The sequence below is a fragment of the Otolemur garnettii genome, unplaced genomic scaffold, assembly GCF_000181295.1.
Source record: "Otolemur garnettii isolate 467f Iridium unplaced genomic scaffold, OtoGar3 scaffold00029, whole genome shotgun sequence".
Classification (NCBI taxonomy): domain Eukaryota; kingdom Metazoa; phylum Chordata; class Mammalia; order Primates; family Galagidae; genus Otolemur; species Otolemur garnettii.
In genome coordinates, this window is record NW_003852424.1 from 1,002,760 (window position 1) to 1,015,829 (window position 13,070).

At 41.3% G+C, this 13,070-nt stretch overlaps 1 protein-coding gene across 1 annotated transcript in view; it reads left to right on the forward strand.

The window, feature by feature from the left end:
- Positions 1-6: 6 nt before the first annotated feature.
- The window catches only part of CHSY1 (chondroitin sulfate synthase 1), an 80,551-nt gene continuing 67,487 nt past the window's right edge, over positions 7-13,070 (forward strand). Inside the window, exon 1 of the mRNA XM_003788629.3 lies at positions 7-332. Coding sequence (XP_003788677.1) covers positions 10-332 — 323 coding nt within the window. The 5' untranslated portion in view covers positions 7-9. The remainder of the gene's footprint in view (positions 333-13,070) is intronic.

Genomic DNA, 13,070 nt, shown 5'->3' on the forward strand with positions numbered 1-13,070 from the left:
GGCGCGGGCATGGCCGTGCGGGGCCGGCGCGCCTGGCTCAGCGTGCTGCTCGGGCTCGTGCTGGGCTTCGTGCTGGCCTCACGGCTGGTCCTGCCCCGCGCCTCCGATCTGAAGCGAGGGGATCCGCGGCGCCGTGCCAGCCCCGAGGGCTGTCGGCCTGGGCAGGCGGCGGCAGCTTCCCAGGCCAGCGGGGCGCGCGGTGATGCGCGCGGGGCGCAGCTCTGGCCGCACGGTTCGGCCTCGGATGGCGGCCCGCGTGACAGGAACTTTCTCTTCGTGGGAGTCATGACCGCCCAGAAATACCTGCAGACCCGTGCCGTGGCCGCCTACAGGTGAGCCCCTGTTCCGCAGGCACCACTTTCTTACATCCAGCATCCCAGCCAATGACTCTGCGGGTCCTCCGTGGCTTGCGCTTTTGCCAGTTTCCCACACCTGAGGCCTCTAGGCTCCCGGTGGGATCCGGGTGGAGAGGTTTGGACTTGGGCAGCGGAGGTCAAAGGGGAGATGGAAGTGTCGGGAGCTTGGGCTTTGGGATTAGATCGACTGGGGTGGTCTCCCTGTCTGTGCTTATCTCACTGACCTTTCACAAGGCGTTTCAGCTTTACAAGTCCAAGCTCTCCTTTGTTGAAAGGGCCCCACTGATCCTGTCTCTTTCATAAGGTTGTTGGAAGATTAGCACAGTACCTGTTTTCTTGGTGGCAGTGGGATTGATGCTGTAAACACTCACTTTTGGCCTTTAGAGCCCATGTAAATGAACTTGATTCTAGATTCTGTCATATTTTCAGATTTCACAGTTGGAGACATTCCTGTGAATGAAAGGGAGTGCACACTGCACCACGCCGAGGTCTGTTGAGGAGAACCGTGGGGAAGACTATCTCCTGGCCTGTGGTAGATTCAGTGGAAGACTGTATTCTAGGGTTACTTAGTTCAGTTTAGTGGTGTATGCGTGTTATCCGGTAACTGGGCCCTAGTTGGCCACGTGAGTCATAAAAGTGGCTGAACTCATGTTCAGTTTCAACAAAGAGATTAGCCAAAATAATCTTTAGAAGGAAGATGATTTGGGAAGAGCTGGGGTAGTTGGAATCAAATTGGTGAATTTCTGGCTTGGAGAGGGTTGTAGACTCAGTAAAGGTATTGGGTAGTAACTTTATATATGTGAAGTATAGAAACACTTATGATATGGGTAAAGTTTGGGTTTCATCTAGCCACAGACCAATGTGGGGAATGGTTTTAGAACATGAGTGTTCTGGGAATGAAATTTTAGAGCGGGCACTGCTGAACAAGGCTAAAGTAGTTGCTGTTTGTTCTTAATTTTCAATCAATACCTTTATACTTCAGCTTTGAAATCTATCCTGGTCTGAATTTTCAGGCTCTTGATGCTGTGAGGGGAAAAGCATATAGGCTCTCTCTTTTCTTTAAGGGAGGAAGTAAAGGATTGACCAAGAAGGTGAAAGAGCATTCTTGAAGGGCTGCCCTTTGAATGACTTGATCCCCATTCCTGCATGTTTCCATAAGTATCTTTCTTGCTTAAGACCAGAGCTCATGTTCTGCCAGGAAGTATACTGAGCTAGTGAAAAGTTTAATGCAGGCAGTGTAAATATAGACTAAAGCAGTGATTTGGGAACCAGCAGAGTCTCATGCAGATCTACCATGCATTACCTAGGATTTTATGTAAATTATACTTCTTAATGAGAGAAACAGCCACATCAGAAATTGAAGATGAGCTGTATAAACTGTTTATAGCATGGTTTTGAAAGTAAATCCACCTGATGGTAATTTGGTGACAGACCATATGAAATCACAATTTTGGGGGCACTTACCAAAGTAGTTGATTCAAGTACTACATGAGTTGACTCCCCAAAATTCATTTTCATGTTTACACAATGCGTATATACAAATCTGTGGAGTACACTAGCAGTACTCAGAAAATGTGATGCAAACTGCAACCACTGTTTGACACTTGGAGATGTTATCCCAAATCTCATGCTTGATACTCTTACTTATGGCTTCCTTTCCACATCTCCTAACTCATCTTTTTTTGGATATAAGATTTTATTTATTTATTTATTTGAGACAGAGCCTTTAGCTGTCCCCCTGGGTAGAGTGCCGTGGCATAGCTCACAGCAACCTCCAACTCCTGGGCTCAAGCGAGTTTCCTACCTCCGCCTCCCAAGTTGCTGGGACCAAAGGCACCCGCCACAACGCCTGGCAATTTTTTTTCTGTTGCAGCCATCATTGTTTGGCGGGCCCGGGCTGGATTCGAACCCGCCACCTTAGGTGTATTTGACTGGCGCCTTAGCCACTTGAGCCACAGGCACCGAGCCTTGTTTATTGTTTATTTCAGATAGGAGAAAGTAGAAATACAGTTTGCCTTCTGGGCCTGTTCTCCCTTATTTTTGACACCTCCATCTCTGAGAAAGGAAAATCTCTACCAGGAAACACAGCATCCTGTTAGTTTTTCAGCTTTCTCGTATACCTTTTATTTCTCTCATCTAAGAAGTCAGTACACTTTAAGCCTGGGGGTAGGCCACCCCAGCCAGTGAGGGTCCTCTGGTCTCTGCATGTCAACCCTGTGTTTAGAGGGGCAGCAGGAGATGATATAAGATGATTTTAGCCCAAGGCTAAAAGGTTAAAGAACTTTTGGGGAAGGCCTCAATTGGGATGGAGGTTATAGGGTATAACTTATGATTACGGTTTTGCTGTACTTTGCAGCTAGGGCCAAAAGTCCACACTGAACTCTTAAAGTGAAAATTCCGTGCACAATTTAGCATAAAAGTAAGCTAGGGAACTCTAGTTTTGAACTGGGTGTGCTCAGTTTTACAGTTCCCCTACAAAGCAGATTCATTCTTTATCTTAGGAAAAAACCTCCAGTTTTTGTTTTTTTTAAAAAAACAAAACAATTGTTTGGCTTATGGATGGAGAAGACACTGACACTTTTAGTAAGGTTGGCACTATGGTATAGTCTTGAAAATGTCATAATTTGGGTCTGGAAACTAGTAACTAGCAACTTCTTTCCAAGAACTATCTGAGATCCAGAAAAGGGCTAAAAAGCTTTTGAAAAATCCAAGGAGATATGCCCATCTGCATTTAAGTCACTGCACTATAATGATAGAACAGCCCCATCATTATGTATTTTTACTTTCTAGATGTACTGCATGCTTGAGGTCAGGATAGGAACCACCAAAAGATAGCAGGGTAGTAATAGCTGATAGCAGACAAGAAACAGATTTTAAAAAGTTTAAGTGTAGCATATCAGAGATAGCCAGGGTTAACTTCTTATGGCCCATAGTGAGCACCATAGCTGTTAAGTTCCTAATTAATTTAACTGATCTGATGCATTAAAATGTCCAGATGCTCTTGGGAGTCATCTCTCTGTAAAGCAAATACATGCATAGCCCCTTTGGGGTCAGGCTCTGAGTGTTGGGGGCACAACAGTTCCTACATTCTCTAACGGGAGGGACATATACTAAAAAGAGGGTTTCAGTAAGTGACGGGTACTGTGGAGAAAATAGAACAGAGTAAGTGAGGGTAAGCGGTGTGGTTGGGGAAGACTTTGGAGAAAGTGGCCTTTAGGCTGAGGTCTGATACTGAGGAGCCAGTTATGTGAATATCATTGATGAGCAAGGCAAAGGAAAGAGCTACAAAGTCCCAAGGCAGGAACCATCTTGGAAAGAAACCCCATGACACTCACTCAAAGAAAGGGAACAGGCAGGCAGCATTTGGTCTCGTGGAATTTCATCTAAGTGAAACAGAAAGCTACTGGAAGATTTATGCAGGAAAGGGAGGTGGGTAGCTGGGGTTCTACAAATAAACATAAAATAACCTTTTTTTTTAAAAAAAAAAAAAAACTTAATCTGCAAAGTATTTGTATTCTAGGTAATTTCACTTTAAAATAAGTGACTCCTCTGAAGTAGTTTATTATGCTAATTAGTAACAGGTTGTCTCAACCTCTAGGTTCCTTACGTCTTGCAACTAGCTGCAATTTGTATTTTTCTCATATTTAACATTTTTTTTCTTAGGTATAGTCATTGATATTCAGAAGGTAAACATTCATGTATTTCTATCTACATCATCCCTTTCTGATTTTAGCCCTCTCCTTATCCCTTAAGGTCAGAAAGTTATTGCTCTGGGGAGATTCTTAAAGGTAACATTTTTCCCCTAATCCCAGAAAGGGTAGAAATCATTTTAACCTTTTTTTTTTTCCCCAAATATATTGTCTCAGTACCATCTGTTGACTAAGCTTTCATTTCCTTACCAATTTGAAATGCCATCTTCATCATACGCAAAATTCTTGGGTATGTTTTGAGCTTCTTGTTTTGTTCCATTGATCTTTCTGTCTGTTCTTGTGCCAGTACCACCCTTTGGAATTATTGAAAGTTGAATAATATTTTAATATCCGGTAGACAAGTTCCTTTTTGTTATTTACCTATTTCAGACATCTTTGGCTACACTTACCTGTTCTTGCTGAATTTTGGTGCTAATTTAGATTTTTTTAAAATCAGTGTTTTAATATAAAGAAAAAGCATACGTACTTAGTTTTTTGGTACATTTTTATGCCCAGAACACTGAGCTAATCCACTACCTTTTACATATCTTGGTTTTTACCTCCCTTAGGCTGAATGAAGATGGGGAAGGAGTTTTGTTCTTTCTTTACTTTCTGAAAAGAAAGAGATGGATGGTTTCTCTTTTTTGCCTGGGAGAGATAAAGGGCACTGTTAAAGATTGACGTCAGTCTCCAGGGAACTGTGGGAAGAAAGTTTGAGAGTACTGGCTTTAGATATAGGAATCTTATTTCAAGATAGTATTTTATCAGTTAATGACCTCTTCCCAATGCTTTAAATGAATGCGGACTGTTCTTTTACTAGCCTTAATGAGCTCCTCCTACCTTATAAATCTGAGTTCATTTCCTTATTTTTTTTTCACTAAGTGAACCATGTTTATCTTGAAACAGTTCAGAGCAGTACTTGCTTTCTTAGATGGAATTCAATTTGGCAGACATTTATACAGAAGGCTTTTTTTTATAAAATCCAAAGAATCAATGTGTATGTGAACTTTTGGAGTACAACCCTTTCCAGGTTATGAATTTCCTATAGAAGACTAGTAAGCAATGTGTCCCTAAGAATGAGTGTAGTCTTTTATGTCATAGTTCGGGATCTTGATGCACTCCAACACAATGTTCCAGTGATAGCTGTAGTTATCAGTATAGGATTATGCATAATTGTGTTTTCATAGAATTGGCAGTTTCATTTTTTTTCCGAGTCTACCGTTATTTATTAAAAATAGATTAATAAATTAATACTGGGACTTAACCCCTGCAGGTTTCAGAGTCTAGGAAGGAAATTAATGACAGTAGTAGATGGTGAGGGCTCTTAGAGTGCTTGAACTAATTGCTGTGGGGTTATAAAAGAAACAAGTTTACACTCAGTGTATGAAGAATCAAGAAGGGTCTCAACTGCACTCCTACCTTTTGTCTCCCACTGAGTCTTGAAGGATGAGTGGGAGTTTTTGAAGCTGAGACAACTGCGTATTTCCTAAAACTTGAAATAGCAAGAAATAGTGAAAGCTTGAAGAGAAAAGACGGTTCACTGGGGCTGGGTGTAAGCTGTGCATGGTATAGAAGAAGGCAGGAACTCATGCAGCCAGACAGGAGACAAGGTCTGTGTGCTAGGCTTAGGGATTTGGACTTGCTATTGGGGGAGCTGTTGGAGATAGCTCAGTGTTACTGTTAGAGAGGGTGGGCTGGAGCAGTTCAGTGCTGCTTGAGGGGCAATTTTTATCAAGAACTTTAAAGTACATCTTTCCTGAGGTCTGGCATTCCTCTAGAAATTTTTCCAAAGGAACTTAAAGATGTGCTAAAAGATGTTCCTATGAAGTAGAAATTTCAGGTATTTGAAGTGTCCTGCATTAGGAGTTATCTGGACCAAAATTAATTTAACTGATTCATCCATGCTATGACCATTAAAAACCAATCTCTAACCCTTAAAATGGTATGGCTGAAACATTTTTATTGAAATGATGAGAGATTCAAAATATATTTAAGTGAGAGTAGGTAGTAACATAGTATGGCCAGTATGGGGCCATTTTTCCTTAAAATCTAACAAAATAAATGTGTGTAGCACAGAAAATATAAAAGAACATGCACACCATGATGCTAAATGATTTTTAGTCTTCTTAGCGCTTTTCTGTATTCCAAAACTACATCCTGTTTTTTTCTACAATGGACAGTTATTTAGTAATAAAACTACAGTAAGATACCGCTGGAGAAGACCTGTGCTTTCCATTTTGAGCATGTTAAATTGGAGTTGTAGAGGACTGCTGGGCACAGATGGTAGTGTAACCCTTGGTCCTTGGGGTCATTTTTGTTTCAGTAATTCTGTCCTGAAATATAGGAGTAAATAACATTTATTTGGTTATGGTAGCTATATTTTCTTCAGTTAACATAATATTCTTCTGGGTGACATTTGGGAAAATTGGGTGATGGCATTTGAAATGTGAAGGCTTAAGCTTCTGTATTTTCAGGTGGATATTCAGTGCTTTCATCTGTTGTGGATACCTTTTTTGGTTTCAGTTCTGGATGAAATTGAGGGAACAAGAAACTTAGTTACCTTTTAAAAGTAGGAAAGCTGGCCTGTAGTGGTGGCTCATGCCTGTAATCCTAGCCCTCTGGGAGGCTGAGGCGGGTAGATTGCCTGAGCTCACAGTTTCAAGACCATCCTGAGCTAGAACAAGACCTGGTCTCTAGGCTTGGCGCCTGTGGCTTGAGTGGCTAAGGTGCCAGCCACATACACCTAAGGTGGCGGGTTCGAATCCAGCCCGGACCCGCCAAACAACAGTGATGGCTGCAACCAAAAAATAGCCGGGCATTGTGGTGGGCGCCTGTGGTCCCAGCTACTTGGGAGGCGGAGGCAGGAGACTCGCTTGAGCCCAGCAGTTGGAGGTTGCTGTGAGCTGTGAAGCCAGGGCACTCTACCCAGGGGGATAGCTTGAGGCTCTGTCTCAAAAAAAAAAAAAACACCTGGTCTCTAAAAATAGCCAAGTGTGGGCGGTGCCTGTGGCTCATAGGAGTAGGGTGCTGGCCCCATATGCTAGAGGTGGTGGGCTCAAACCCAGCCCCCACCACAAACTGCAAAAAAAAAAAAAAAAATAGCCAGGCATTGTGGCAGGCGCCTCTAGTCCCAGCTACTCGGGAACCTAAGGCAGGAGAATCACTTAAGCCCAACAGACTGAGGTTGCTGTGAGCTATGTCACGGCACCCTACCAAGGGCGACCAAGTAAGACTCTGTCTCAAAAAAAAAAAAAAGGAGGCAAGCTGTTTGTTCACCTTAAAATTCAGTGTCAGACTGAAGCATTTGTAGCTACAGCATATATTCTGTAGACAATTTTGTCTGTGAATGATTATAAATAAGAGGCAGTCTGCTCTGGTTTGGTGTCAAGTTGGTACTTGTAAACCAAAAACCTGAAGGCTGTTGAAAAAAATGTAGATAATAATGGCAATTAAAGTGGTGGCTAACACTTGTGATTCTAGCCTTCAGGAGTCCGAGGCGGGAGGATTGCTTGAGGCCAGGAGTTTGAAGCAGCTGGGAGCTATAATGATACCACTGCACTCTGGCCCCCAAACCAGAAACCCTTTCACACACACACACACACACACACACACACAAAAGAAGTGGTTTTGTAAGTTGATGGAAAGTACAAAAGCTTGTTGTATTAAATTTGTTCTGTATGTTTCTGATGGTAATATCAATAAACAAATGGGCAAGATTTAGAATAGCAAATGGAAATGCAGGTTTCAGAAGCTAACATTTGAAGCAAGTTTTCTGGCCTTCAGTTAAATCCAGCCCAAACACAGAAGAGATGTCCTTGCCTGACAGGTTTTGTCTGGGTTTTCATGTTGCCAAGCCAGACAGACAAAAAGAAGAAGTGGTTGAAGTGTGTGTAAGGCTGCTGTCCTTATCTAGATGACTTTTTCCTCAGCCTTATCAGCAACCAAGAAACTGGAAAAGAACTGTGTCTAATAACCTTAGAGATAAGTGTGACCAGAGCAGGCTTTACAAAAGTCAGGTGGCTATTGGCTGTTGCCAGGTGGCTTAATACCAGGTAGTGGCTCAATCCAGGAAGAGAGTGGCTTGCAAAGAGGTTGGCTGGAATAATTTCAGGGTGGTGTTACTGTTTGCATAAACAATAATGACTTTTTTTCCTGAGAATTAGATTTGAAAACTTAGGTTTTGTCTATGTATATCAAGAGTTAGTTGCATGTTTACACTTTCAAGTGTGCAGCAGCAATATACAAATTATATGAAGTAGCTCTCCAACACTTGAAGCTTTGAAAATGCCTCATATGAGATGAGAATTTGCTTTCTGTCATTTATACTCCAAATTTTGTGTTTCATAAAGGTGCATTTGTGGTCTCTATTGATGAGAATTCCCATTGTTTGTTGTGGACCTAGGCTCAAAGGGCAGGCTCCTCCGAGCTTTTAATACTTGGAAATGCTCTCTGGGCTAGCGCCCAGGCTGTCGTTGAAGTGGGAAACTATAATCCACCCTGCCAACTGCTTTATTGAGAAGACAGACTCTTTTATGTTTGCTTTCCCCCCTTAGTTCTATTTTTTAGGATTGACAGCAAAGGCTGTAATTTGATTTCTCTTTTAAAATAATTTTCCCACCACCTTCATTATATTTTCTCACCTACTTTCAAAAGGAATTTAAATTTGATCATGTCATAAGGATGTGTACAATGAAACAGTTAAAGATTTTAAAAGAGGAAACACATACACAAAAGGGGGGAACTGCAGCTAAATACATTTTCTGTAGAGCTCTTTTTCTGTAGGGACCAAGGGGCTGAGGAGAGGCCATAGCATCACTTGGTAGCCTTGGAAGACCATTGTACTTTCACAGGCCCTTGGCTGCTCTGACCAGCAGCATAGATTAGTGCCTTCCATGTATTTGAGGGGAGGATGAACTTAAGACCGCTGCTCCATTAGCCAGGGGTCCTCAAACTTTTTAAACAGGGGGCCAATTCACTGTCCCTCAGACTGTTGGAGGGCCGGACTGCGGGGCCCGGAATGAGTCGGCTGCTAAGCAGGACAGGCAACGACAGCAAAAACACCTGGCAGGCTGGATAAATGTCTTAGGCAGGCTGCATGTGGCCCATGGGCCGTAGTTTGAGGATGCCTGCATTAGACTGTTTATGCTAAAGATACCCTTCACATCTGCCCTGCTTTCTCTACCATGGCCCTGGGGAGAAGTAGTTTTTACACTTAACCCTGAATAGTAGGACAAAGTGTGTGACTTTTTTCTGGTTGCCTGCTGGAGAGCTTATAGCTGAATTTGGGCCCACCCTTAGCAAATCCATAGGTCACCTGACAGCAGCTAGGTTTCAGCACCTCAGGATGAGGACTCACTCCAGTTTTAATGAGTGTTCCAGTGCTCTGATGAATTCGGGTTATGCCCGGGTGGAGTGCTGTTCAGGGCAGCCCCAGCCAGGAATTGCCACTCTTGCCTTGTTCCAGTTTCCTACTCTTGTTTTTCTTTGGCCTCTTTTTCTTGCTTATTTTTCCCATCCTGTTTGAATTTTGGCTCAGTTGTTTAAAATCCTTTCTGTAACAGGGAAGAACATAAATAATAGTGAGCCCTCAATAACCAAGAGTTCCACACTTGTAGATTCTCCCAACTTCAGATGAAAGATACTTGGAAGGAAATCTGATAAAAAGTAAAATGCAACATTAAAAACTAATACATGAATCCAATACACTATAATAACTATTTATATAGCATTTACATTAGGTTTTTTTTTTTTTTTGCAGTTCGGCAGGGGCCGGGTTTGAACCCACCACCCTCAGCATATGGGACTGGTGCCCTACCCACAGGCGCTGCCCCTACATTAGGTATTATAAATGTCTGGAGATGATTTAGAGTATGAGGGGGGATGGGCTTAGGTGACATGCAAATACTACACCACTTTATATCATGGGCTGAAACATCTACAGATTTTGGTATTTTCAAGGGTCCTGGAACCAGTTCCCTCAGATTTCAAAAGACAGCTGTCTCTACATTTAATTCCTGTGTATCAGTTTTACGAAAGAAAGCTCCTATTCTTCCATTCTTCTTTGACTCCATCTTCTGAGATGATTTCATTGTGAGTCTTTTTGTACTTGTGACAACCCAAAATAAATGACTGAGGCAAAGATTGCTGTCAGTGGAGGTTCATTGAGCCAAAGTTTGAGGACTTCCTGGGAAACACAAACTGAAGACAAATCTGTGACTGTTTTTCTGAAGGGTGAATTTGAAGAGAAAGAAGGAAGGAAGAATCAATTATACCAGTGTCCCTAAGTAGTTGGAAGAATGATTGCTCTCGTCTGGTCTCTGTTCTGTACTTGAGAAGATAAACTTTAATTAATGTTATTAATGTAAAATTGAACAGACTTTAGTTTTAGGAGCTAGACTTACAATTTACATGTCCTTACTTATGGGAGGCCAGCAAGGAATTTCCTTATGAATGACCCATGGGAGCAGTCCTTTGTGGATGCATGAGGCCTTTTACCTTTCCTTGGAAATCTGCCTGATGGATAATGTTAGTAACAGGTGTTCAGTTGGATGGGAATGTTGTTGCCTGACTCAGCCTCTAGCTTGACCTTCTCCTATTTAAGCAGTTGAGGGGGGTGGTCCTGAGATTTTTATTTTCCTTTACAGTTACCACTGTATAATCATCAGACAACATAGGTAATAGTGGTTTGGGAGAACTCATAGAAAATCTCCCTGTCTTTTAAATGATAAAAATTAGTATAACTATTAAAATTTAGAAACTATAAAAGAAAGAACTCAGTCTTGCTCCATTTCCTTCAGTTTTTCCCCATTGGATAAAAAAATATTTTTATTACAAAATTAAATTTTCTGTTGTTAAAAGAAAACTGATTTCTTTGATTGCTTGTTAGCTTAAAGCTCTCACCTAGATAAATTTCTTCCTAACTCTAAATATACCTATTGCAGAAAATTTAGAAAATCTAGAAAGCACAAAGAAGAAAATTAAATCTCTTCTGATTTCCCCCATCCAAAAATAACTACAAGGAACACTTTAGAGTGGAGTTATACGTTATTTTATTTTCATATGTATACTTTTGTTTCCTTAGTAAGCCACATTGCAAGTCTGTACTGCCCTCTGGTTTTTAAAATTTAGCCACATCATATGACTATTTACCCAGGATAATAGTCATGCTATAGATCCAGTTTTATACAGAAATGTGTTTTATACAGTTTTTCTTAAAATGACACTGACTAGCAATGGAGACTATAAAGTCCTAACTCAGCAAAGGCATTCCTGAGCTAAGCTAATTAATACCTTTCTGGCTACATTACTTCACAGTTGTGATTTAACTTGGTATTGTGATAGCAAGCTAGAGGAATGGAAGATTCACTTGGTACTCTCAGATTTCAGTGTCTTATCAGGGTTTTAAGCAAGAGTTGGATATCAGTCCACTGAAAATGAGCTTTCTGGCAGGAGCCTTTGCAAATAGTTGTTTCAATTAAGTAAGAGCTCTTTGCTTCTGGTAACAAACGTGTTGAAGGCAAAGTTGACATTTGCTTATGAAAATTAGGGAACTTGACATGTTTCTGTTTCAGAAGGAGGGCCAGCGTGCTTCCTCAGCAGCATTTCTTTCAGTTTTTTGAAATTATTAATGCACACTAATGATGAATGATGAATCATGATTTGTCTTCTAGAACTCATTCATTTTGTGAAGCTGTTTAAGCTAAAGACATCCTAATTGAAAAGATCACAGTTTCAAATACTTGAGGGTTTAGAAAAGACTTCATATTGAGAGATTACCCTCAAATCACCAGTCATTGAGAATAGAAATGGATATCAGGTTTTTCCCTAGGTTTCCTAAAAAAGAACAGATTGTAATTGCGTGGAGTTACGGTAAAACTGCAGAGAGGCTTTTAAGAATGGTTTGAGGTTAGATTGTCTGTTTTTAAAATGAATTGGTTTCTCTTGTACACCATTTGCTTTTTGCTTTTTGGTTTTATTTATTTTTCTTTTTTTTTGAGAGAGAGTCTCACTTTATCACCCTTGGTATAGTGCTACAATCTCAAACACTTAGGCTCCAGTGATTCTTTTGCCTTAGCCTCCCACGTAGCTGGGACAACAGGTGCCCACCACAATGTCCAACTATTTTTAGAGATGGGATCTTGCTCCTGCGCAGGCTGGTCTTAAACTCTTGAGCTCAAGCAATCTACCTACCTCAGCCTCCCAGAGTGCTAGGATTATAGGTGTGAGCCACCAAGCCTGGCCTGAAATTATACCATCTGAAGCTATAGTTGAAACCTTTGTTGCATCCTTGAGGGTTACACTGCAGGGGCTCCCTTTGCTGTATTCTGTCAGCTGGGGTCATGTGGGAAGCAGGGTTAGACAAAAGTAAATTTTGATCCTGTAATATGAAAGATTATGGTGTTTTAAAGTGAAAACACGCACAACTACAAGATGGACTCTACCTAACAAATCCAGATGTTGTGGCCTGGTTGTTTGTACCCAGACATTAACTTGAACTAAAAAAAATAAAGTGAAAACACTTCTGAAATTCAAAGTCTTAGACTCCTACCCTGTGGCATTGATTGAGATTGATAGTAAAACAGGATTCTAATGTGTATATTGAGGATAAGGTTTGTAGCCAGAAATCTTAGAAGCGTTTTCCACAGTACCTCTGTTCCAGTGGCTCATCTTGAGACTAACTGTTCCACATTCAGCCCACGTTTTCCCGTCTCTCTTGCTTTTTTTTCACTACCTTATTTTGTTTGCAAACTTCTCTCTTCACTAATAAAAAAACATTGTTATATACATAGTACCAGTCAGGCTTCTAAGCACTTTACATAGTAACTTGCCCAGAGTGGAGTCAGGAATCTCAATCTCTGTCAGTGGTCTGATTCCAGAGCCTGTGCTCTTAACCATTTATGCTACAGATTGTCTGTTTCGTAGGCATATTATTCCTTACAAGATGGCTATTGTCTTCCCACCCCATCTCCCAAATAATGTCATGCCTTCTGGGGTTGGCTACATTAGTGTTACTTTGAGCTTCTGT